This window comes from Pelodiscus sinensis, chromosome 2 (assembly GCF_049634645.1).
Source record: "Pelodiscus sinensis isolate JC-2024 chromosome 2, ASM4963464v1, whole genome shotgun sequence".
Taxonomy (NCBI): domain Eukaryota; kingdom Metazoa; phylum Chordata; order Testudines; family Trionychidae; genus Pelodiscus; species Pelodiscus sinensis.
In genome coordinates this window covers 241,133,478-241,159,307 of record NC_134712.1, presented here as the reverse complement: position 1 = coordinate 241,159,307, position 25,830 = coordinate 241,133,478, and the positions used below count along the sequence as shown (strand labels likewise).

The 25,830-nt window shown below is 42.6% G+C and overlaps 1 protein-coding gene across 6 annotated transcripts in view; it reads left to right on the top strand.

Moving 5' to 3' along the window:
• Nucleotides 1-25,830, top strand: part of RBM33 (RNA binding motif protein 33) — a 173,164-nt gene that overhangs the window by 140,335 nt on the left and 6,999 nt on the right. For 5 of the 6 annotated variants that reach the window (XM_075922763.1, XM_075922761.1, XM_075922758.1 and 2 more), the window contains one exon: nucleotides 25,683-25,771. In XM_075922763.1, the coding sequence (XP_075778878.1) occupies nucleotides 25,683-25,771 (89 nt within the window). Of the gene's footprint in view, nucleotides 1-12,429; nucleotides 12,697-25,682; nucleotides 25,772-25,830 lie in introns of those variants that run through there. The other variant, XM_075922759.1, reaches the window with a different exon arrangement.

Here is a 25,830-nt window from a genome sequence, read left to right as displayed (position 1 = left end):
TCCTCAAAAATCTCCTGCCCTCACAACAGGGAAAAGTTGCAATCCCCATAGACAACGCCATCATGGAGGCTGCCGATGAGATATGGCAGACTCCAGCTTCGGCACCTTCAACTAACAAAAGGGATGACAAAATATATTTTGTCCCTCTAAAGGGAGCTGATTTCTTATTTTCCCACCCTCAACCAAGTTCTTTAGTCATTGACACTGCTCAACACTGAGCCAAATTGCCACAATACAAAAAATGACGGATAAAGATAATAAACGTATGGACCTGTTTGAGAGAGAACTATATTCTTTGGCCACTGTACTCCTGCATGTAGAAAACTATGCAGCGCTGTTCTCCAATCACAACTTTGATAACTACACAAAGTTGACTCCTCTCTCAGAATACCTGCCGGACTCCAGAAGACCCATATTAAAATTCATAGTTAAGGAGGACTGTACCGCCTCCAGAACAGCACTCCAAATAGCGCTTCATGTTGCTGACACAGCAGCCAGAGATACTGCAACATCAGTAGTTATGAGGAGAGCCTTCTGGTGACAATCTTCAGGGGTCTCTCATGAGCAACAGTCGAAGGTGGAAGATCTTCCTTTTGGCAAGCAAAAATTATTTGCTGAAAAGACAGATGACGTGCTGCATTCCAGCAAAGACTCTAGAACAACATTGCGCACACTTAGGATGTATACTCCCCCATTCTGCCGTAAATGATACACTCCATAACAAAAGCAGTGGGAGTTCTTTCGATCAGTCAAAGAGCAAAGAACGCCCACAGAGGAGACACCCACAGGGTGTTCATAATACTGGCAACCAGGCGAACAAGCACAGATTTGACCTGTTGGTCGAAGGTCTGCAAAATCTCATCTCACCTGAAACATCAGATCGGATTGTTGGGTCCTTGAAATAATATCAGGATACACCATCCCTTTTACTTCACTTCCTCCCACCTCCCCATCCCTCTTCAGGGACCCCTCTCATGAAGACTTATTAAAACAGGAGATACACTGACTGCTCAGCCTAGGTACAGTGTAGATAGTACCAGAGGACTTCAGAGCAAGGGGTTCTACTCCCATTACTTTCTCACACCAAAAAACACAGGAGAAGGGCTGCCTATTTTGGATCTCCGCAAATTGAATTGGTATCTTCGAAAGTAACTATTCAAAATGGTTACCCTAGCTTCAATAATCCCTGTGTTAGAGAAGGGAGACTGGTTTGTAGTCCTCGACCTGCAGGATGCCTATTTTCACATAACTATTCACTCTGCCCGCAGACCATTCCTATCTTTCGTGGTGGGCACAGATTCCTATCAATACCGAATACTACCATTCAGCCTTTCATCAGCACCCAGAGTGTTTTCAAAGACGTTAGCCATTGTTGCAACCTAACTTCACAGACAAGCCGTGATTATTTTTCCATGCTTTGACGATTGGTTGGTAAAAGGCCTATCAGAAGTGGAGACACAGCAAATGGCGGCAACAACCAAGCAGACATTCAATCTCTTGGGTCTTATACTCAATGCACAAAAGTCAACACTACAACCTACACGAACTCTAGAATTCATAGGTGCCAAGCTAGATTCCGTATCTGCAAGAGTGTACCTCCCTATACAGAGATTCTAAGCAGTCCAAGAACTGGTTACTACTGTTACTGTCAGCTCTACAGTTCCCATATCACCTGTCTCCAACTTATGGGTCACATGGCTGCTATAGCCTATGTGGTCGACCACTCTTGTTTACATCTTCGATTTCTTCAACACTGGCTTGCGATGGTATATGCCCATTACAAGAGACAAGTGCACAGACTGGTCTCCTCTCCATCTCAAGTCTTAAAGTCTCTTGCATGGTGGACCAATCCCTGCAATCTTCTAGCAGGTGTTCCATTTCATTGAGACCAACCATCTGTATGTATAACTACAGATACGTCCCTCATCGAATGGGGAGCTCACATGAGTGCTAGGTCAATACAAGGACGATGGACCACAGAAGAGACTACTTTACATATCTATTTATTAGAATTCAGAGCTGTGTTCAATGCATGCAAGCATTTTGTTCCACACATTCAAGGCAAAAACATCAGAATATTGATCGACAGCATATCAACAATGTACTACGTAAATCATCAGGGAGGTGCCCATTCTCATGCTTTATGCACAGAGGCAGTCCGCTTATGGAACTGGTGCATACGAAACAAAATCACACTTGTAGCTTCATACTTACCAGGAGTAAACAATGTAACAGCAGACACTTTGCCCTGGACCACGAATGGGAGCTGCACCTTTGGGTCCTCCAATCCATCTTCCAACGATGGGGTCCACCAGAAATCAACCTATTCGCTTCTTACATAAACAAGAAATGTCACCATTACTGCTCCCGAGCAGGCATCGTACCAGGGTCTGTAGGAGATGCTTTTCTTCTCAGTTAGAAGGGCCCCCTCTTATATGCGTTTTCCCCCATCCCACTCATTTCCAAGGTATTGGAGAAGTTCACCAGAGACAGAGCGATGATTATTCTCATAGCACCATTTTGGGCATGACAGATATGGTTCCCTTGTCTGTAACTGATGTCTCCTCAGCCTCCTTACCATCTTCCATTTTGCCCCGATCTTCTAATTCAGAACAGAGGAACCTTACTTTACCCGCAGACACATCTTCTCCACCCAACAGCATGGTTCATTGTTGATTCCACCAGAAAGATGGTTCATTGTTGATTCCACCAGAAAGATCAAGTAAAACAGGTACTTTTGCACAGCAGAAAACAATCTACCCGAACCACTTACCTTCAAAAGTGGTGTAGGTTCCTTTCTTGGTGCTCTAACAAGCATTTAGACCCCAGCACAGCACCATTACATACAGTTTTGGACTACGTACTGTCCCTCAAGGATGCTGGATTAACCCTCTCCTCTTTAAAGGTGTCTATCAGCTATCACTGCCTTTCATCGACCAGTTGAGAGGTGGTCAGTTTTCACTCACCCCATCGCAGAGATTTATAAAAGGTCTTTCCAACTTATATCTGCCACACTGACTACCACTGCCGTCATGAAACTTATAAATGGTTCTGGACACTCTTACCCATGCACCTTTCGAACCTCTAGCTTATTTGTCCACTGGCTATGATGACACTAAAGGTACTTTTTCTGCTGGCAATCACTTCTGCCCGCAGAGTCAGTGAGTTAGCAGCCTTGATGGAGGTTCCACCGTACACTATTTTTAAGAGAGACAATGTAGTACTACATCCACATCCTGACTTTCACAAAAACAAACCTATCGTACTCCATTCTACCCTAAGCCGCATTCAACGATGAAGGATGCAATATCTAATTTATTGGATGTATGCAGAGCTCTTGCATTCTAAATAGATAGGACCCAATCTTTCCACAAGTCAGATCGTTTGCTCATTTCTACAGAGGACCACGATAAAGGATATCCGCTATCATAATGCATCTCCAAACTCATAGTCCCCTGCATTACACAATGTTATATTTTAAGGAATAAACCGCTACCTCAAACACCTAGAGCATATTCGACAAGAGTGGAGGCGAATTCTACAGCTTTTCTCCACGGGGTTCCCCTCAAGGACATCTGCAGAGTGGTTACATGGTCCACCAATGACACTTTTATGAAGCACTATGCAATCTTGCAGGCTCAAGCAAAAGACACTATCGTGGTCTCCACGGTCCTATCGACCGCTGTCAAATCATAAATCCAAGGCCCACCTACTGCTTATACGGAGTACTGCTACACAATCACCTATAGTGGAGCACCCCCGTGAACACCACTCGAAGAAGAGGAAGTTACTCACCTTGGCTCAGGAACGACAGTTCTTCAAGATGTGTCCCCCGATGGGTGCTCCACTACCTGGCCCTCCCCATCTTGGATTCTTTCCTTAATATATTCCGGATACCGGGGCAGGCTTGAGGAACTGATAGGAGCCAGTCCACAAGAGAGATCAAATGTGCGCTAACGACTCAAGGCATGTCCCACACATGTACAGTCTGGCTGACCACTGCTCAAGAAAACTCCAATCTGCGGTTCAGGGATGACCCGACACCTACAATGGAGCACCCACGGGGACACACATCTCTTCTGCCTGCTTGGATTCCAGGGTTCAAAGGGTCAGTCCTATCTGAGGAATTGAGGAGAATTTTTAGAAGCTTGTAAACCTTCCACACACTGAATGTGTACTCAAGTGGCAGTATTTTCTCCATTAAGGGAAAATTAAAATATCTTTTTCTGCCAAGGCCCAGTTACTGTGTGAATTACTTTCTTTCCCAGGTCTTTGTATTCCTGTCTTTATTTTTTCCTCTATTTTTGGCAGTGATATCCCAGATCATGATCAAGAAACAGCAGACAGCCTCTATGTTCTGAGGTATAGGGTTCTGAAGCATAAAGAGCTTGTCTTCTGCCCAGCCTGTCGTCTGCGTAGCCAGCTTTCACCTAATTATTTGATGGTGATAGACAAACTTTGGTTTCAAGCAGGAGGTTTCGCAGCCTTAAATGTATTGTATCTCCATCTAGGCCAGGAGTGTCCAAACTTTTTTCAAAGAGGGCCAGATTTGAAGAAGTGAACATGCGTGAGGGCCGGGTCGGAGGTGGGCGGAGAGCGCAGGGCACGCCGGCCTCCCGGCGGCTTGGGGGCAGGGCGAACCCGCAGCCGAGCGGGGGAGCAGGGCTGCGGACGTGCCCTACAGGGCAGGCTCTAGGACCGCGGAGGCCATGGGCGGCGGCGGCGCGGCCGGAAGCGGCGCGCTGGGCGCGCCAGTTCAAAAGAGCGCCGGGGAGCCAGGAGAGGGGGAGGAAGTGGGGGCCGTATTAAATCGGAACACGGGCCGCAATTGGCCCGCGGGCCGGACTTTGGACATGCCTGATCTAGGCTGATAGGATCCAGGTCTCTGGGCTATCTGTGTTTTATTTTGGAAACAACGTGACACGTTTGCTGTCCTTATACTTGTTTTCATGCAGGCAGGCGCCACTAAAGCAAAAGCCTCATGAATTATGTTCTCTGTTGAGAACATAATTTTATTAAAAATCCTTTCTAGGAATAGCAGGGTAGTGTGTAAAAAGAAACTAAGTTTTTAAATTGTACTTGATTGATATATTGTATTGGTTGTGCAGAGATGGTAAGTTGTAAATAGATGTAGTATAGTGAAACATAAATAGGCATTGAGGCTTCATAGTATGGGTAACTATTGTGTTTATATGTGCAAGATATTACTGTATAAAGGAGAAACATACGAACACGTACAATTTAAAGGCTGGGGGGGAGTTACATTAAAAAGAAAATACATGGGTAAGTAAGTGGAACTGACAATTATGATATGCTACTTAGGATATTCTGTACAACTCCACTAAATAATAAATAAGGAGGGAGGGATTTTTAATAGTGATATGGACAAGTCTAGATAAATTTGTATAGCCAATGCTGAAATTAACTTTCATGTGAGGTTATTAGAATAGATGTGAGTGATACATACACCAACTATTATGAGAAGGAGTTATATAGGTTAGTAATGGTTATTTTTAATAGGGAGACAAAACTAAGGCTATTACATTGAATATTATAGCAATGTAACTATGATATAAATTATTAATTGTGTGTGTATTTCTGTAGCACCTGTATTTGGAATCCAAAAAGCAGAAGCTGGTAAAATAAGTTTAAGGATAGCAGTCTTTTACAAAATTATTGGATTTCAGACTTCATAGTATAATTGTTTTTTTTAAATACTGTAAGAATTGATCCTGCATTTTTCTTGTGCAAAATTCAGTTTTATTCAGCATATCACTGCTAGCTTCAGTAGGAGCATGACCAGCCTAAGTTTGTGTATCACTCGACATTAAATGTATGGAAGATAATGCAGTAGATTAATATGATAACATGTCATCTGTTGAAATTTCGGCTTAAATGCAGTTCAGGTCACAACTCAAAACGGTTCAATAGAACATTTTCCCTAGTTGGCATTAATTTGTTTCTTACAACTCATAGTGACTAAGAAAATTTTCTAACTCAAGGCGAGAATAAAGGGTCAACACTAAGAGTCAGAATTGCATGCAGACATGTACCTGCACTGTGTGTGGCTGTTGCCCACTGGTCCTCAAACTGTGGGGCATACCCCATCACTTCCCCGGGGGTCACAGAGGAACATTTGGGAGGATGTGGCAGGGCCCATGCACGCCTCAGAGGGGGCAAGGAAAGGAGCACCCATAAGCCCCCAAATCCTTTCCAATCCCACCCCAGCCACAGCTCCCACCCTGGCTCCCAGCTGCTGCCCCCACCTCCCAACTACGTCTCTTAGGGGATGCAACCAAAAAACGTTGGGGACCACTGCTATAGTCAGTAGCAACAGTCCTTAATTTCCTAAGCAGAAAGTTTATAGTTTACGAAAGACAAACTGAAAAATTTATATTACCCTGAAATTAGAACATAATTGATTCTTTTAACAAGTTTTTATTGGTGAATTGAACAGTCCTCACAAAGTACTTTTTTTTAAGGTAAAACAAATAGTTAAAACTAAAATGCTTCATATTTCCTGTCTGTAAGAGAGTTTGGAATAGCTGTTTAAAGCTATGGTATTGCATATGCCAAAGAGTTTAGTTTAAATATTGACCTAGTTTATTTTTGTCCTCACTAGAATAATTATTTTTTGATCGAAAGGAAGCCTACAACTGTGTTTTATGAACCACTTATTGTCTTACAATGAGCAGTCCTGTGGCACCTTAAAGACTAACAAATATAATATATCATATCATGAGCTTTTGTGGGTAATATCCTGATTGTAAGGTTGAAAGTGTCAGCATTTAATATCATGCTGAACTATATGTTGAGTGATTTTTCAGCTAATGTTAAAAAAAACCAAAACAAACCTGAAAAATGCTAGTTTGAAACAATCTTGCATCATTTTTACTATAGTGCTAAATTAGGTACAGCAAATGTTAATTTTTGTTCAAGCTGTTTGGTTTGAATTAAGATCCTTTCACTAACATGTTTTTTTTAAGATCTAACACTCTTTAATTTTTAGTAAAAGAAATTAGATCTGTTTTGCTAAATTATGCTTTTGTTTGGCAGTCTTTAGTTTTATGTTGCCAGTTCATCTTCAGTATGCCCCGTTAGCTTTTATACAGTTAGTGGTCATGTACACTATTGTATATACAATGTAACATGACAGAAAATAAAAGGAAGACTGTTTTAGCTTGAGAGGTTTTTGTTTACCTTTCAAAAATATTTGGACCAGGACAAATTTAGACCACGTTGTAAATGGGCACAAATCAGCCTTGGTATAATGAATTTAATTAACCAATAAAATCTATATTCTGTCTAATAAAATTACATTTTTAAAGTCCTTAATTAGAGTCATAGCATATTAGGACTGGAAGGGATCTTGAGAGAAACCTGCCTTCATGGCAGGACCAAATATTGTCCTCGTGTATCATGTTTAGTTGCCTTGACAATAAGTAATATTTTGTAGCTAGAACTAACATTGGAAAAAGTTCTGATTGCAATTATTGAAACTGTAATTGGTGTGGAAATACAACTCACAATATTTCCTAAGGAACTTGAACAAATCAAGCACTTGGAGGCAAAGTTAGACCTGATGTAAGTGGATACAATTTTCTCTGTAACATTTCATTGCCACAATATTGCATATTTGCAGCTGAAATGAACATTGTTTTTCCATATTAGTCCTTTTCCATATTAGTCCTATCTTGAAAATGGCACTTTGACCTCCACACCAATAAGTAATATCAAAAATAATTTATACATTTTTTAAAATGGATGTTTCTCAGTGCAAATGCACAATACAGCAGCTTAAAAATCATGGACAAGCTGTGATAGAATTGCCAAACCTTTTTGTCAACAGAATTTACAGTCTCACTTTAAAGGTAAATCACATGCCATAAGATTATTTTGTAATTCTTTCTAATTCTATTTGCTGGAGTATAGATTTCCCTGGCTAATTAATGTACCCTCTATCAAGATTCTGTCTCTAGTCAGTCTCCTTTTATTGCCCTATTTAAATTATGGAGGCAGCTTGCTCAAAATAATTTCAGTGTTAAAGGAAGAGGGGCTGTAAACTTACTGCTTAATCAGTTTTTGGCTTTGGGCATCTCAGTTAGGTTTGTGGAATGATACATCAGTAGTTATTGTGCAAAATTGTTCCGTACCTAAATTCAGATTCTTCTTTTTTCCTCCCTTCAATTGATTGTGACAAGAAGCTGGAGCCTAAAGCAATGGGAGAATGTCCTGCAGTAGTTGAAAGAGAAACACCTAACATTGTTGTGAGTTACAGGCAGTGCCCGACTTACGCGGATCCGACTTATGTCGGATCCGCACTTACGAACGGGGCTTTTCTCGCCCCAGAGCTCGCGGGCGGCGGGACCGCCCAGAGCGCAGCGGTCCTGCCACGGCGTCCTCCGGGGCGAGAAAAGCTGCTCTGGGTCTCCCTGGTGTGCTGGTGGGGACTCCCCAGCACAGCAGGGAGACCCGAGCAAAGCCGCACAGGTGGCGGGGTCCCCCGCCTCTGCGGCTTTGCTCCTGTCTCCCTGCTGTGCTGGGGGGGCGTCCCCCCCAGCACAGCAGGGAGACCCGAGCAAAGCCGCACAGGCGGCGGAACCCCGCTGCCCGTGCGGCTTTGCTCCTCTGCCCCAGAGCAAAGCCGCAGAGGCGGTGGGGTCCCTCTGCGGCTTTGCTCTTGTCTCCCTGCTGTGCTGGGGGGGACAGCAGGGAGACAAGAGCAAAGCCGCACAGGCGGTGGGGTCCTTCTGCGGCTTTGCTCTGGTCTCCCTGCTGTGCTGGGGTGGAGTCCCCCCCAGCACAGCAGGGAGACCTGAGCAAAGCCGCAGAGGCGGGGGGACCTCTGCGCCTCTGCGGCTTTGTTCAGGTCTCCCTGGTCTGCTGGGGGGAGGGGGCGCAGCTAGTGCGCCGCCGCCCCCCCCCCCCCCCCCCAGCAGACCAGGCTTTTGTTACGGGACGCCTGGGGTAGAGCAGCTGGGGTGCTGCTGGGTTGGTCCTGCGGGGACCTACCCGGCAGCGCCCCAGCTGTTCTGTCCCAGGAGTCCAGATTCAACCGCTGTTGAAACTGATCAGCGGCTGATTCCAGGAAGCAGGGGGCAGAGCAACTCTGCCTAGGGCTTCCTGTAGTCAGCCGCTGATCAGTTTCAGCAGTGGCTGAATCTGGAGCCAGTTCCGACTTACATACAAATTCAACTTAAGAACAAACCTATAGTCCCTATCTTGTATGTAACCCGGGGATTGTATGTATTAGTAAAAGGGCTGAAGATTGTTCAGGCAAGGAAAGAGAGCAGCAAATGACACAGGAGGACTTGCGAAGTGCAGCTGGTGGGATGTATCCCCATTTTCCTTTTTCACTGACATTGGTTGATTGTACTCTTAAGTATTTCATCCCTTCAGTGAGCTAAGCACGATTTTTCTTGTTAAACTGCCATATTCTGTGACAAGTGACACAGGAACAGGGTTTGCTCCTCTTGATCTGATTATACTAATTATTTTATCAACTACTTCATCAGTCTGATTTTTCAAATGTTTGCTGTAGTTTGCCTTAGTGTACACCTAAACACCCTCTGTTATTGAGTATGCAAGAACAAGTGATAAATTTGAAAGTATTTTGAAAGTCTTTTTCTAATCTGGATAATAAGGTGATGTTCAGAAAGTAAATTTTTAGAACAGCATCTAGTATAATAATCATAGTACAGACACCACTAAGGAGGAAGTGAGAAGCAGAAGCTTTTGCAGCTCCTCATCTAGTCCAGTGGATACCGTCTAGGAGACTGGAGCTCATTTGCAAAAACTACTCATCAGATGTGTGGCACTTGATTTCTATGATTGCATTCTTATCTGTAAAAATGGGATGATGGTATATACCAATCTTGCAAAGAGTTTTACTGACAAAAATTATATCTATATAATACTGTGTGTTTAGGTTTGAAAAGGTTCCCTCTTGTACTGAAGAGTTTGCTAGCTTCTGAGTTGTGATAACTTAGTAATGTACTTTTATCATTGTGATAGACCGTACCAAGTCAGTACAATACAAACTAGATAAGCTGGCACCCAGTAGGTTTGCTAAATCATATTTTTGGGAAAGGAGCATGGGGGAGTTATTTAGGATATTGTTTTCAGATACACTTATTAGACTGCTCCAATTAAAATATTCTGTTCCTAAATGTTTGAAACTTAGTGTTCCAATTGTTCTGCATGCCTTACAGAAGTCTCTTTGCTTTCCTCTTAGGGATGTTAGACAAATGAAAGAACCCCAGTTTTTACTTACTTTGCAAATATGAAGTTGCAAATTTTCTGCAATCTGTATTTTTTCCAGTGGAATTCTTAAACAGGAAATTCAGATACAAAGAAATTTATATTTAAAATTATAAATATTTTTTTTCTGACAGGAGTAGAATTACTGTAGCATACATTTTTGGGCATTTTTTTTATTTGAAGGTTCAGCTTTCCTTAAAATTACTTGTAAGAATTACTTGTATAAATTTCCAAGTTCGTTTTTTATTATTTTTCAGTAAGGTAGCAACTCCTTGCAAGCACATAGAATAGAATAAAGTGTCAATCTGCAAATGCTTACTTTCAACAGCACGTTAAAGAATTGTATTATGAAGTTAAACCTCTTAACTTTGATGTGGAACAATGGAATAAGTTATTAATTAAATGGGGACAAGAGTGCCATTTTTGTTGCATTACGTAAAATTTTTGCTTATGTAATTCAAACTCCTAAAGAAAAAGGAGAGTCAGCATGAAACTTTGCATGTAACGTTTAATCTGTTTGTAAAGAACACGATCACTTACACAGTAAAACATAAAACTTGATGTTTACAGTGGAAATGTAATATTAAACTTAACCTGACAGTGTTTCTAAGTTTTAACATCGACCAACCTTCAAAATTTGGACATGTTGAAGATCCTGCTAGGTGGCTGGAAGTCTTTAAAGTAGTGGCTCTCCTACCTTTCTTAGGCTACATCTACACTACTGCAGATAGTTGACCCAAGGTACGCAATTCCAGCTATATGACTAGTATAGCTAGAATCACCGTACGTTAGGCCAAGTTACTGGGTGGTCAGCGGGAGAAACTCTTCTGTCAACTTCTGTTGTTCTCATCCGTAGAGTAACAGGGTTGACCATAGAGCCATCTGCGGTCATTTTGGCATGTCTTCAGTAGACGTGCTAAATCAGTTGCTGATGGATTGCTCTCAGAGCATTGATCCTGTAATAACACAGATGTAGCCTTAGTGAGAGATCTCATATAGCATAGAGGATCTGCATCTGGTCCCCTGGATTGCCCATGTCTTGCCCTGAGACAGCTGCTGCCTGTCTTTGCCTGTTGTTTCACTCTAATGAGCTTTTTGGTGTGTTTCTCCCTGACTCATTTTCCTTCAGATGTATTTTTAAGTAGTTTTTCATTCTCTTCCCCCCCCCCCCACACACACACACATTTTCTCTCCAGTTCTCTCCATCCCTTCTGTCCATTTTTTTCAGCTTTCTTTTGTCTTTCTTTTTTCTCTCCTTAGTCACTGTTATCTCCTCCTTTCTTTTATTTCCATAAACTCCCATTTTGGTGCTGTCCTCTTCATTGTTTCCCATTCTCCCCTGCTCAGTCTTCCCATGCTTGGAAATGCTTTCCTACAGTGTGTTCTCTCTCACCCTTCATCTTCTATGTTTCTGCTACTACCCAGTACTGCCCCCTACCACAGAGTGCTATTGTGGTAGTCGCCAAGAGCTGAGACAGTTGCCCCTTTTCCTCCCCTTGTCGATGGATCTGAGTGTATGTACTATATCTGTAGAAATTATACAGATTAGTGTGTACAGCGGGACTCGTTCAACCTGGCATGTGAAGTGCTTGTCCTACATAATGCAGACACCAGGCCTACAGGAAAGGGGGAAAGAGTGATATGGAGATGCATTATTTTCTTGTTTCCTTTTTCTGCTTACAACGCTCATTCTCTGTTCCCCTTTGTCTTGGAATTCTGATTGGTACTTTGCTCCCCATGATGCCTTTGGTATAAGCAACACTGGCAATGATGGAGGATACTGCTCTGAAGGGAATCAATGGGTGTCAAAATTGTAGGTAATAGGCCCAGTTTGAAGACTTTTCTTTGCCTTTTGGACACAGTGCTGGTCACTTGGGAGTAATGTTTCAATAAAATGTTCAGTAAGATTAAGTCAGTTTTCATCTCCATCAGCATTGATTGTGTCCTTGTGAAGATTTACTTTGAAATAGTTGCAGTAAATATGTTTCTCTGTAAACCACAAAAGTCACAACTTATGTGGATATTTGTGTTCCACTTAACAGATACTGAATCTTGGTAATAAAATAGTTAATATTTGCCTTTCTTTGCTATAATAACTGTCTTGGGAGATGTATTATGAGATTACCACAGGAACCTCATGGAACTGTGAATTTTTATTAATCTTTTCAGACCTACAGTGAATTTTGGCTGAACACTGACTGGATAATGCACTCCAAATACTCTGGACTACTGACTGTCATAATTATTCACATTACACAGATTGTGTGATAGAAATTAACGTGAGAGAATTATGGAGGCAAAAACACTACAGACAATCATTTGTCAGTAATCGTGTACCGCATGGATAAAAAATAAGTTTGTGCCAACTAGTTGAAAGTAACAACATTTTCTCAGCATTTCTTTAAAGGGAATAAAGGTTTCTCTCACACTCACACTCTCTCTCTCTCTCTCTCTCTCTCACCCCCGCCCCCATCAAAGGTGAAATTTTAGGAGTTCTTTGTCAGCAAATCCATTTTATATATGGCAGTATGTCCTTCACACTTTGACCCTCAACTTGTATCCAACTTTATTATTTGATACTGCATTTCCAATAGATGAATCACTCCTATTGGTAATACCTGTGCTTGTACCATGCTATTTTGTTCCTTGTTCCCAGCTGCAGTGAGAATCTGTAAGGAACAGTGTGAGTTTCATAATATTGGTACCACTGTAAGGAAATAACTGTTGTTCAGGTATGTGGTTCTGACCGAATGGCATCATACTATTGCAGGGGATTGAAAGAAAGAGAAAATGAGGGTAGACCACAGAGAAAATTGAGTAGGGATGTCATAGATTAAAGGGGGAGGGAACGGAAAAAATTAACAATCTCATGTATTTCTCACTGGGTTTGATTCTCATTTATAATAAGGTCCCTTATTCATTGCTGTGTGAATTAAAATGGCCCTATATTGAGTATAATTTACAATGCTAGCATGATCTCAATGGAATTAGGGTCATCAAGATTTGTTAGTAACAGTTTTAGCTTGGGCTTCAAGGAGCTCTCAGTGCTGTCCACTAGCTTGTTGAATTTATGCTGAAGTTTTTTATTACAAATATACTGTAATTCCTCTGATAATTTAGAAAAATATTTGTAGCAAATGTGATCCATTTTCAGATCTTTTCAAAAACATGTTAGCTTATACACTTCCATTTTTCTCACTGCGTATAGTTACTTTATATTCTGTACAGGCAGAAGAAAGTGTCAGGTGTATATATGGACAACTCCTAAAAATACTGAAATTATCATGCCTATTGCTATTTTTTAAGACTGTCCAACCTGAAGAGCCTGTTTAGGCCCTGTAATTGAGTTATTTTCCCTATTTTTTGGTACGAAACTTTTTCATGCTTTCCCACAATCAAAGAGTACAAAATGTAATTTTCACGTTAATGTCATGTTTGTGATTTAATTTTGTTGTATAACAGCTGAAAAACTTAGGATTTTATTAGACTGCTGTTTTTAAAGATTGTACATGATATACAGTATGAATAAAACTGCTGTAGTGTATGATAGGAACATTGTATCCTTGTGAAGAATGTTTAATGTTTGTGATATATACATACACTGTATGTAGAAACATGAATATTTTCAGGTTAAAGTGAATGTTTTTCTGTATAAGAGTACAATTATTTTTATATTACTGTTCCTTACGGAAGTTACCTAAATATAAAACAAAATTAAAGTAACAGTCTGACTTCACTAGCGCCAGTGTAGTTTTCTGTTGTAATAATCAAAACAAGTCTTTAAACATGCCCTAAACACTCAGTTAAGTTCAAACATTTGTGCCTCATGCATATCGTATGAATTAACTGACCCAAAATCCTAAGTGGAAACATTCATGTAAGTTTACACTCCAATTCTGGGACAGAGGTAGAGTAAAAGGCGTGAGAAGAAGAACTTGGAGATTCATAGTGTTTCCAAATGTCATGGCCCCTCCTCTAACATATATGAATTTGGGACTGTTGCCATAGTTATGCTTATGGGTTATGGTTGAATCCTGTATGTTAACAACATATGGAATCTTTTTAGTGGACAGATTTTTTTTTCTTTTTTGGGGATTGTCACAGAATTTTTGGGTCTTGAGTTACATTTTTCCCTGTACCACTTATGGGACATCACAAATGGTGATGGAACAGATATGCTTGCCATTCTGAGGAAGTTTGTGAAGCAGAGCTACCTTGATTCTACTGGTGTAATATGTAATCCATTGCACACCTGCCTTCTTCCTGCCTTAAGATAAAATGAAAGTAGTCATGAAAATAGAATTGTTTTACCCTAGGGTCAGAGAGAGTCAAGCCATGATTCTCAGTCACCTTTAACTTTGCTTTTCACCATTTCCCAGTTTGTGTGCTTCAGGAGTCCCACATATATGGCTATGTTCATCTTTGTTTTTATGGAACAAAAAACAGGACTAACAAGATGGTTTATTAGGTGATGAGCTTTCGTGGGCCAGACCCACTTCCTCAGATCAAATAGTGGAAGAAAATTGTCACAACCATATATACCAAAGGATACAATTTTAAAAAATGAACACATATGAAAAGGACAAATCAAATTTCAGAACAGTGGGGGGAGGGGGAAGGTAAATGTTTGTGAGCTAATGATATTAGAGGTGATAATTGGGGAAGCTATCTTTGTAAAGGGGAAGGTAATTAATGTCTTTGTTTAAACTTAGGTGTAAAGTGTCAAATTTAAGCATGAATGACAGTTCAGAGGATTCTCTTTCAAGTGTAGTCTTAAAAGGTCTTTGAAGCAGGATGCAGGTAATCAAGTCGTTGAGACAATGTCCTTTCTGGTTGAAATGGCAAGAAACTGTTTTTTTTTCTTTGTGATCCTGTCTAATATCTGTTTTGTGGGCATTGATTCTTTGGCGAAGTGTCTAAGACATTTGTCCAATGTACATAGCACATGATTCTTACCAACAGCCACAAGACATACCACACTAATATCAACCCTGGTACCTTCCCTTGCAACAAACCCTGTTGCCAGCTTTGTCCACATATTCACTCTGCTGATACCATTATTGGACCTAACCAAGTGAGTTATAAGATCAAGAACACACATTCCTGCTCATCCAGAAATATAATTTATGCTATCATGTGCCGAAAGTGTCCGTCCTCTATGTACATTGGACAAACGTCTCAGACACTTCGCCAAAGAATCAATGCCCACAAAACAGATATTAGACAGGATCACAAAGAAAAAAGTTTCTTGCCATTTCAACCAGAAAGGACATTGTCTCAACGACTTGATTACCTGCATCCTGCTTCAAAGACCTTTTAAGACTACACTTTAATGAGAATCCTCTGAACTGTCATTCATGCTTAAATTCGACACTTTATGCCTAAATTTAAACAAAGACATTAACTGCTCTCCAGCCAAAATGTTTCTGAAATAAATGTAGTCAAACTTTACTAATTCTGGGTCACTGAGAACAAAAATGATGCTTAAAATTGTTGATTGGCTCTAGTTTTCAAGATATGCTAATGGGTCAGTATATACAACCCTTGACTTGCGAGTGGCGGAGGATAAGTGAGTTATAAAGGGAAGGGATCTCAATTTAAACCAGAAATGACTAAAATACATCTTTGACTAGATCTATGAATAAATCTATGACTGGGTTTGGACAGTACTTGCTTTTTAGGCAAAACAATGAATGATGCAATCTGAAGCTGGTATTGCGTCATACATTATATGAATTACATCATGTTATTGCTAGAAGTCATGGATGATGCAATCATAACGAAGCTTACGTCGCTCTGCTGAACAAATTGCCCTATATCAGCTCTAGAAATCATGCAGCATCGTGCTCTCTTATTTGTCAGTTTGATTTTGCAAAGGGACACATTTCTGTTTAGTCAAAGTGAGCAGAGATGCCTCGTACTTGTGTGAACAGTACAGATAACTTCTGCTATGTTTGTAGTGAAGTGACTTTTGCATCACAAGTGCAGTATAACCACTATGGTTAAGAAAGCCTATCACCTTTATTTTGGCTGCAAAATTGGAGATCAGGACAAGAGGTGGGCCCCACACATATGCTGCAACACTTGTGCAACAAATGTTCGCCAGTGGTTGAACAGGAAAAGGAAATCTATGCCTTTTGCAGTGCCAATGATTTGGAGAGAGCTAACAGATCATACCAGCAATTGTTACTTCTGCATGGTGCCTCCAGTTGTGAAAGGTGTGTCCAAGAAGAAAAAAGTGGACTGTGCATTATCCAAACATTCCATCAGCTATATGCCCAGTACCCCACAGAGAAGGACTGCCGGTTCCTGATGCACCAGTATCATTCTCACTTGAGTCGGAAGAGGAAGAGGATGAAACTTCTGGTCCTGAACCATCAATGTCACAGGTCCAACACTTTTTCCCATCCTCCTCCTCTGAACCGCACCTCATAACACAAGGTGAACTGAATGACCTTGTCAGGGATTTGGAACTACCCAAGAGTAAGGCAGAGCTGTTGGGCTCCAGACTATAGCAGTGGAATCTCCTGGCAGGTGATGTTAGGGTTTCCATGTTCCGTGACCATCAAAAGGATCTTGTCCCGTTCTTCATGGAAGGTGATCTTGTAGCCTGCAACAACATCGATGGTGTGATGGCAGCCCTCAACATCGTTCACGATCCAGATGAGTGGAGACTGTTCATTGATTCATCGAAGACGAGTCTTAAAGCTGTTTACTTGCATAATGGCAATGTTTTGCCATCAATTCCAGTTGGTCATGCAGTCCATATGAAGGAAACCTATGACAACATTAAACAACTTTTGAGGTGCATAAACTATGACCAACATCAGTGGCAGCTTTGTGGCGATTTGAAGGTTGTTGCTCTCTTGCATCGTCTGCAGACTGGATACACAAACGTGTACCCAGAAGCCTCCTGCTACGGGACAAGCCCAAGAAAGAAACCAACAGAACGCCACTGGCCATCACCTACAGTCCCCAGCTAAAACCTCTCCAACGCATCATTAGTGATCTTCAACCCATCCTGGACAATGATCCCTCGCTTTCACAGGCCTTGGGAGGTAGGCCGGTCCTTGCCCACAGACAACCCGCCAACCTGAAGCATATTCTCACCAGCAACTACACACCGCACCATAATAACTCGAACTCAGGAACCAATCCTTGCAACAAACCTCGGTGCCAACTCTGCCCACATATTTACACCAGCAACACCATCACAGGACCTAACCAGATCAGCCATACTGTCACTGGTACATTCTCCTGCACATCCACCAACGTAATATATGCCATCATGTGCCAACAATGCCCCACTGCTATATACATCGGCCAAACAGGACAGTCCCTACGTAAAAGAATCAATGGACACAAATCTGATATTAGGAATGGCAACATACAAAAACCTGTAGGGGAACACTTCAATCTTCCTGGACACACAATTGCAGATCTAAAAGTAGCCATCCTGCAGCAAAAAAACTTCAGGACCAGACTTCAAAGAGAAACTGCTGAGCTACAGTTCATCTTTAAGTTTGACACAATCAACTCTGGATTAAACAAAGACTGTGAATGGCTTGCTAACTACAAAAGCAGCTTCTGTTCCCTTGGAATTCACACCTCCAGATCAGCTGCTAGAAGTGGGCCTCATCCTCCTTGATTGGATCACCTCATCATCTCCAGCCTGATCCTGGCCTGCATATTTATTCCTGCCTCTGGAAATTTCCACTACATGCATCTGACGAAGTGGGTCTTTGCCCACGAAAGCTTATGCTCCTACACTTCGGTTAGTCTATAAGGTGCCACAGGACTCCTCGTCGCTTTTGGATACACAAAGTACTGCTGTTTTCTCTGCGAATGGGATAGTTGTGCAAGAGATTCCCACTACATCAAGATAGATTGGCCACTCCAACAGTCATTGGAGCCTGGGAGGAAAAGAGTTCAGCATCCACCACTTGTTGAATAAAGGAAGATTTTGTTACCACCCTTACACATCAAGCTGGGTCTGAAGAAGAACTTTGTCAAGGCCACGGACAAAACACAAGCAGCTTTCAAGTACCTCCGTGGAAAATTTCCAAGGTTAAGTGAAGCTAAGATAAAGGAAGGTGTATTTGTTGGTCCTCAGATTCATGAACGTCTTCGAGATGATGCATTTGACCATGCACTGCGTGGCAAGGAAAAGACGGCATGGAAAGCCTTTCAATTAGTGGCAATACATTTTCTCGGAAACAACAAGGCAGACAACTACAGGTTGTTGGTGGAAAACCTCCTCAAGGCATACAAAAGCCTTGGTTGCAACATGTCACTAAAGATACATTTTTTGCACTCTCATCTAGATTTTTTTCCACCGAACTGCGAAGCAGTAAGCGACAAGCACGGCGAGTGATTTCACCAGGACATTGCAACAATGGAGAAACGCTATCAGGGCAAAAGGAATCCATCAATGCTTGCAGACTATTGCTGGACAGTGACAAGAGATGCTCCATTTAATGAATACAAGAGACAAGCCAAGAAGCGCCGAGTAGACACTGAATAGGACTAAACTATGTACATAATAGTTTTTTGCCTCTTGTTTCATAATACATTTTATTTATATAACCCTGTTGCTGATTTTTAAAGTGTTACATAAACAGGACAGGTGAAATAGTATCATGTAAAGCAACCATAAACACATGAAAAGACCTAGGTTTACAATTTATAATTAAAACTCTACTATCTACACAATGTACATAGACGTAAAATGTAAAAACTTAAATATCTTGGAAACAGTAGCCAATCAGTTGTTTTAATTGTCATATTTGAATTCAGCACATCAAAATACATAATAAATAGCACATTTTATCTCTGAAGCAGACAACTGCTAAAAAATTGTAGACCAGTGTTATCTTACCCATTACAACAAAGATAGCTTCCCCAATTATCACCTCTAATATCATTAGCTCACAGACATTTACCTCCCCCCCCCCCATTCCCCTTCTGTTCTGAAATTTGATTTGTCCTTTTCATATGTGTGGTTTTTTTTTTTAATTGCATCCTTTGGTATATATGGTTGTGGCAATTTTCTTCTACTATTTGATCTGAGGAAGTGGGTCTGGCCCACGAAAGCTCATCACCTAATAAACCATCTTGTTAGTCTTTAAAGTGCTACATAGTCCTATTTTTTGTTTCAGCTACACCAGACTAACACGGCTACATTTCTATCACTATTCTACATGCAAGGCACTTTGTTTTTATGGGTTTGATTTTTAGCACAAATGAGTGTGACCACATGCCAACATGCACTTCTTTCATGCTGAAGTTGCTCATTTTTTTGCCATTCCATGTTTGCACCCCTTACCTCTGCAACTGGGCCATTGGTGCCTTAATACTATCTTCTTTGCCTTAAATGGTAAAATAGTTTAAGATCCATTTAGCAGTGGGGAATTCCAATATTTTGAGAAAAAAATTAAAAAGTTTAATGTATTTAGCAGCCAGTTAAAGTAGGGGAAACTCATTATACTGCCTTGGAGTTCTTCACTGAGCGAAACAGTGAAGCTCACACTAGCATAAAACTCTGGCATCCCTTGCTAAGTGAAGGAATATGAAGAATTTAAAGAATGAATTTATTCTGGGCAGAATACACTGCCCTCATCTGCTATAAAGTTGCAGCTCTTTTGAACTGGTAATGAACAGTGAGAAGAAAAAGCAATAATTTTATCTAGAAACCCCCATGAAAAATGCTGTTTGCTCCCCCATTTTCAAATATTCTGGAAAATTGGGGGGTTTGAAGGCTATTTAAATATATATATTTTTAACTTCTGTTTTGTAAAAGAGCATCAAATTTCTACTTAGGTCACTGAAATGGTCTGAAGCAACAAATGTAGTTCTTTTTCCTGAAACTTTAGATCATGCTACTTTAATTTAGAGCAAAGGGAGGAAGTTAATGTGCAAGTACCCATTACATGGCATTGACCACAGAAGTCCTTGAGCAGCAGAGATAGCTGGAGAGCCCCTTGCACCTATCATACAGGAGCACAGACAGCATTATTTGAGCTCAAGTATGGAGGCAAAGGATGTTAAAATGCAGATAATCAGCTAATCAAGTAGTCGATGGAATTTCCATGCACTAGTTGATTAGTTGATGGGGGGTGAGGGATGCTCACTACCCTGGCTGTGGCTCTGTAATTAAAATATATTAGGAGCTGGGCTGCCACCCCAGGCGTTAATGTTAAATTTCGATTGACTAATTGAATAGTCGATGCAATTTACATTGACTATTCGATTAGTCAATAAGGGCACCTCCGCCTTTGAAGCGTTGAAGTGGCCCAGGGCTGTTGCTACACTTCAAAGACAAAAGCGCTGAGGAGAGCATGGGGGCTGTGAGGCAGTCCCCCACTGCCCTCGTGCTCCCCAAAGCGTTTCAAAGCGGTAGTGCTGTGTGGAGCCCAGGGTCAGCTGGGAACTCCCCCGCTGACCCTGGGCTCCACACAGTGCTGCCGTTTTGAAATGCCACGTGTAGCCTGGAGACTCCCCAGTTGGCCCCGGGCTGTACACGGTGTTTCAAAACAGAAGCATCACATGGAGCCTGAAGCACCTCTTCCTTCCCCCCCCCTTGCAAGGTGGGGGGGGGGAGAGTGGGAGCAAACAACTAGTCGACTAGTGTGTTGACTACTCAAACAGCCATTCATATCCCTAGAGCTAACCCTGCTGTGCCGCTGCCTTTTAAATTTACTAAGAGCCTCGCAGTTCTTACTACATTTAAAGGGCAGAGGTGCGGAGTCTGGGATGGGGTGTGAGCCAGGACAGTTGATTACCGGCCCACATCCAATCCCCCACTGAGCCTCTGTCTCCCCTGCCCTTGTCGGAGACTGTGCTGGGGGGACAACCAGCTTTTAAGCCAGTTCCCCCCCTGTACCAGCTCCAGCTCCCCCCTCCTTGGGGGGGAAGTGACTAGTCGAGTATTGACGTGACTACCCGACAAGCCTAGTCGCTTACATCCCTAATGGAGGCAGCAGCAATTCAGAGCCATGCAGGCAACATGTGTGGTTTTGTCACCTCATTCTAAGGAGGGAAGGGTGTTTCCATGGTTCTAGATGCAGGAAAGATCTGTTTAAGAGATGTTTCATTAAGTAGTGTGAACTGCAAATTCTAGTCTGGTAGTAATTCTGTGATTACAGAATTTTGCTGCGCAACAGACTGAATAAAATGCACAAAAAAGGGGCATACAGTCTTTCCTTGTTGCGTCTTTGTAATACAAAATAAAAATGGTGACAAGTGTTTTACAGAAACCTAAAAAAGGTAAAACAGCCTGCAATATAATCTTAAGGATGTCCATACTGCTACTCCCCCAATAAAGTATGTGCTTAACTCAGGTTTGCTAACATGCATTAGCAAAATCAAGTTAAAACAGAAGTGAAGACCTGGCAGCTCCAAGCAGCTTGAGTTAAACCCTATAGGGTAGTCTGGAGGAGAACTCAACAGTTAATCAGTTAAAAGGTAGATTGCTGTGACTTTATTCCTGTTTTAACTAGGGTTGCATGGCCGGTGTAAGTAGAGACCCATTTTGGGGAGGCTAGTTCCACCCCTTCCATATTCACACACCCCATGGGGCTGTAGCACTGACCCCTCTGCCCCATAGCAGGAGCTCCCATCACCCAAAGGAGCCCTGAGTCGTCCTGCCCTCAGCTGGAGTAGCCCTGAGTTGTCCATTCCCACCTCAGCCTGCTGAACCTTAGGCCAGATGGTGCCCCACTAACTGGGCTGTAGGAAAACCTGTTGTTTCCTTTCTTCTGTGAGAAGAACCTGAGCTTTTGATATGCCCCCTGTGGGCTCTCGGGTGGTTTTGGAGGCAGTATGTGCTACTTCACTTCCCAGGTTCATCAGTAATCTCCCTGAAGTCCAGAGAGACTACTGATGAACCCAAGAAGCTGCATATCACGTACTACCTCCTTGGCCAAACCAGAACCAGTATAGGTCATAATAAGCCAAAACTTCCTCACCAAATCCACCAAACCAGTGTTGGACAGCTGTAGTTATGCCAGAGGGGGATGCAGCCTTCTCTGGTCTATTATGCCCACCATCCAAGGTTGCCACCACTCCAGCTGCTAATAACTTGTTGCTTAAAAGCCCTGCCCCATACTGTCTACTACCATAACCATCCTGGTCCCATCCCTGTTCTGCCTCTTCCCCCGAGGCCCTGCCCCCATCACTCGCTTCTCTTCCTCCTCTTCTTTCCCCTTCCCCCCCCCTGCCCCCACTCCCCAGGCATAACTCTTGTTACTTACTGGAAGCCTGCCTGTAGGCAGGAGAAACCCTGGCTGGCTGAACAGGGACTGATACAGAATTATGACCCAGCATCTCTTCCTGCCTGCAGTAACTTTTGGTTAAGGTTCCATTTAGGGTAGCCAGGACCCCTTTTTGCCTGGACTTTCTGGTTCAAAACTAGGCATCTTAAATGGCTCCTGGACATAGAAGCCAAAAACCGGAGTGTCCGGGTAAAACTCGACTGTGTGGCGCTAGCAGTTTGAACCTGAGTTTCACTACTGTATGTCACCTAACCTGTGTTAAGAATACACCTTACTTTTTGCAGTGCCATTATGACCTGCCCTTAGACATGATGATGTGATGCAATGACAGTCTCAGAAACATGTTACAGTAGCGAAATCATGTGTTGATTCTGGTTTAGATTATGCATGTCTTGAAGTTGTTTTGTGTAAAATGATATTCAAGCATTTATAGTTGGAATACTTCAAAGTGAAGATGTGTCTGTACTTTGGCATAAGCCCAGGGCTAGTAATACTTCAGTTAGCAGACCTTGCATTTATTAACCTAGGGTTGAGCACTACACTAGTTTGTACTCAAGTTTGGAATTGTTGAACCATGACTCCCAGCCTGGCACTCCTGTGTCAGACATGCATATCTGAGATGTTCCAGTACCTTCCCAAAAATGGGGCTGCTTTATTGCTCTTTTCATGGTGAAACCTTGATTATCCTGAGGACAAAGAAAATCTTTCGGAATTGTGGGATTCTTTTTGTGGACTTCCAGTGTCTGTGTCTAGTGGGGCTGTGTCTACGTTACAGAACAATAAGACTTGAACCTGGCTTCCAGATTGATTCAGCTTGGACCCTCTGCCCCCACGGAGTCCTCAAATGCGGGATCCAAGCCCTGAATTAGTGCAATTTGTGTGTTGGGGGATGGGGTGAGGCTTGAGACTGAGTTTGAACCTTGGGCTTATATTTCATTGTAGACTTGCTCTTATTTTGAAAAAATAATTGCCAGAAACATTTTTGTTGGTGGGCCTTAAAATGGGATTAATATTTTTAACAACAGCTTTATCAGTCCTCGTGAAAGTTCAAGAGGTAACTCATATACCGGGGTGGGCAAAAGGGCCTCCGTGGGCCCGCCAAGTGAGTTGATCCAGCCCAATTGGGGGAGGAGGGGAGGGTGGGGATGCAGGGAGTGTGCAAAGTCTCCTGACCTGCCCCTGCCTTGCAAGGAGTACACCTTGCTTAGCAGCACCATGTGCTTCTGACATTGTGGGAGGAGACTCTGCACGCTCCCCCTGGTCCCAAGCCCTGATTGGTGTGGGGGTAGGGGAAATGCATGAGCTCTCCTGCTGCCCTGTTCCCGCCCTGCAAGGAGTGTGCGTTGCTTAGAACTGTGCATACTCCTTGCAGGACGGAGGCAGGTTGGGGGAAAGCTTTACACACTCCCAGGCCAATCAGGGCTTGGGGGCTGGGGGAGCATGTGCGTAGTCTCCGCCCGCCCTGCAAGAGGCTCAGCACTTAGTCAACCGCCAGCTGCTGGTGGTTGACTCTCAGTGTTCCCTTGTGGGGGCAGGGACCAAGAGACTTCATGTGCTCCCCCTCCTGATTGACCTGGGGTTAGCATAGGGGAGCACATGAAGTCTCCTTCCACCACCAGGAGCACAGGTACCTAGAAGGAACCACCAGCTATTCAGAACAGCTGGCGGTTCTGTCGGGGGTGGGGAGGGAGGGGTGGCATAGACTTTGGTCTGGGAATGGGGAAGTGCACAAGCAGGGTCTGTGGGTGGGGAAGCAGGAAGTGTCCTAGCCCTGCCCCTTCTGGGGCAGCGTGGGGCTATTTAAAAATGTCTGAAGTTGCCCCTGATCAAAAATTATTGCCCACTCTGTCATATACACTCTCTTCTAGTAAATCTCCTCTCTCCCAGCTTTAACAAAACTCTGAGCTTCATAGGTTGTGTGTTGGTCTTTGGAGAAGGAAAAGTGGCATGGGTTGTCGTCAGACGAATTTCCAGTCATGCTGAACATTTGTCACATTTGTGTTCATGAATCAGTTTATTATGCCCATTGGGTATAAATATATATTTTTACATTTCTCAGATGTCTTCTACTGGCATTATATGTGAAAGTTTGCCATTATAATAATGTAAATGCTAGTTCATAATTTTTTATTTTCGTCTCAGATGGCCAATAGAAATTACCAAAGCACTGTAATTTTGTATTTTAGTACTTCTACTAAAATTTGTCATTATATCTGCCAGTCTATATATGTGTCTGCCAGTCATAGTGTGGCCTGGTGGTTACAGCATATAGCTTGATATCAAGAGATCTGAATTTTGTATCTGGTTCTTTCACTGACTTACTGCGTGTCTCTGTTCAATCTGATCCCCATGGCTAGACCCCAGCAGGCGGGCCCATGTGGATTCTCCCGATGAAGTTAGTGCAGCTCTTTGTAGATGTGGTGGTTCATGAGTATGGATCAGATTAAAGGATTAGGCCCTAAACTTCAACAAGATACTTAAGCATCTCTGCCTCAATTTTCCCACCTGTAAAATTGTTTGTTTGGACTCTTACCTTTTCTCTTGGAAAGCTCCAATGTGTTTCTAACCTGGTTTCAGACTGAAAGCTCTCCACAGAGAACAGCAGAGAGCTCCAGTTCACATCTCAGCTATGTAAATACAGTTTGGACCTCCCTGGTCTGGCACCCTCGGAATCTGACAAGTCCTGGATGAGGGATTTTGCTGGTCCAGGAGAGGTCATATCAGGCACCCCTGCTACTGGCTACCCTCGGCTAGCTCCCCCACCCCACGTGGGCCACCAGCCCCACTGCACTGCTGGTTTCCTTGTCTCACACCTTCCCTGCTAAACCAGGTAGCCTAGCTCCCAGTGTACCAGTCTCCTGGCCACACCACGTCACACCTGGCAGCCCAGCTGTGGGGAGCAAACTGCCAGCTCTCCACCAGTACACTCATATCCTGAAACATCTGTGGTACTTCCAGATCACACATGTTGCCAGACCAGAGAGTTCCAGTTCACAGAGGTTCACCCATAATATTAATGGTCTAATTCCCTTTTACAGGCCAGTAAGCATTTGTGCACAGAAAAATGTCCAGATTTGAATCAAAGCCAATGAGCTATTCTTTATAGAAAGTGATCAGATATGAGAAATAACTGGTTTTTGTTTTCCATAGAGTTTACAGATGCTTCCTCAGCAACGGAAAGCCATAGCGAAATTTAAGGAACCAGCACATGCATTAGCATTTCAACAGAAATTCCACAGGTAAATATTTAGCCATTGCTTTATTCTTGGGATTCTCTGCCCTCTTTAAAAGATTAAAT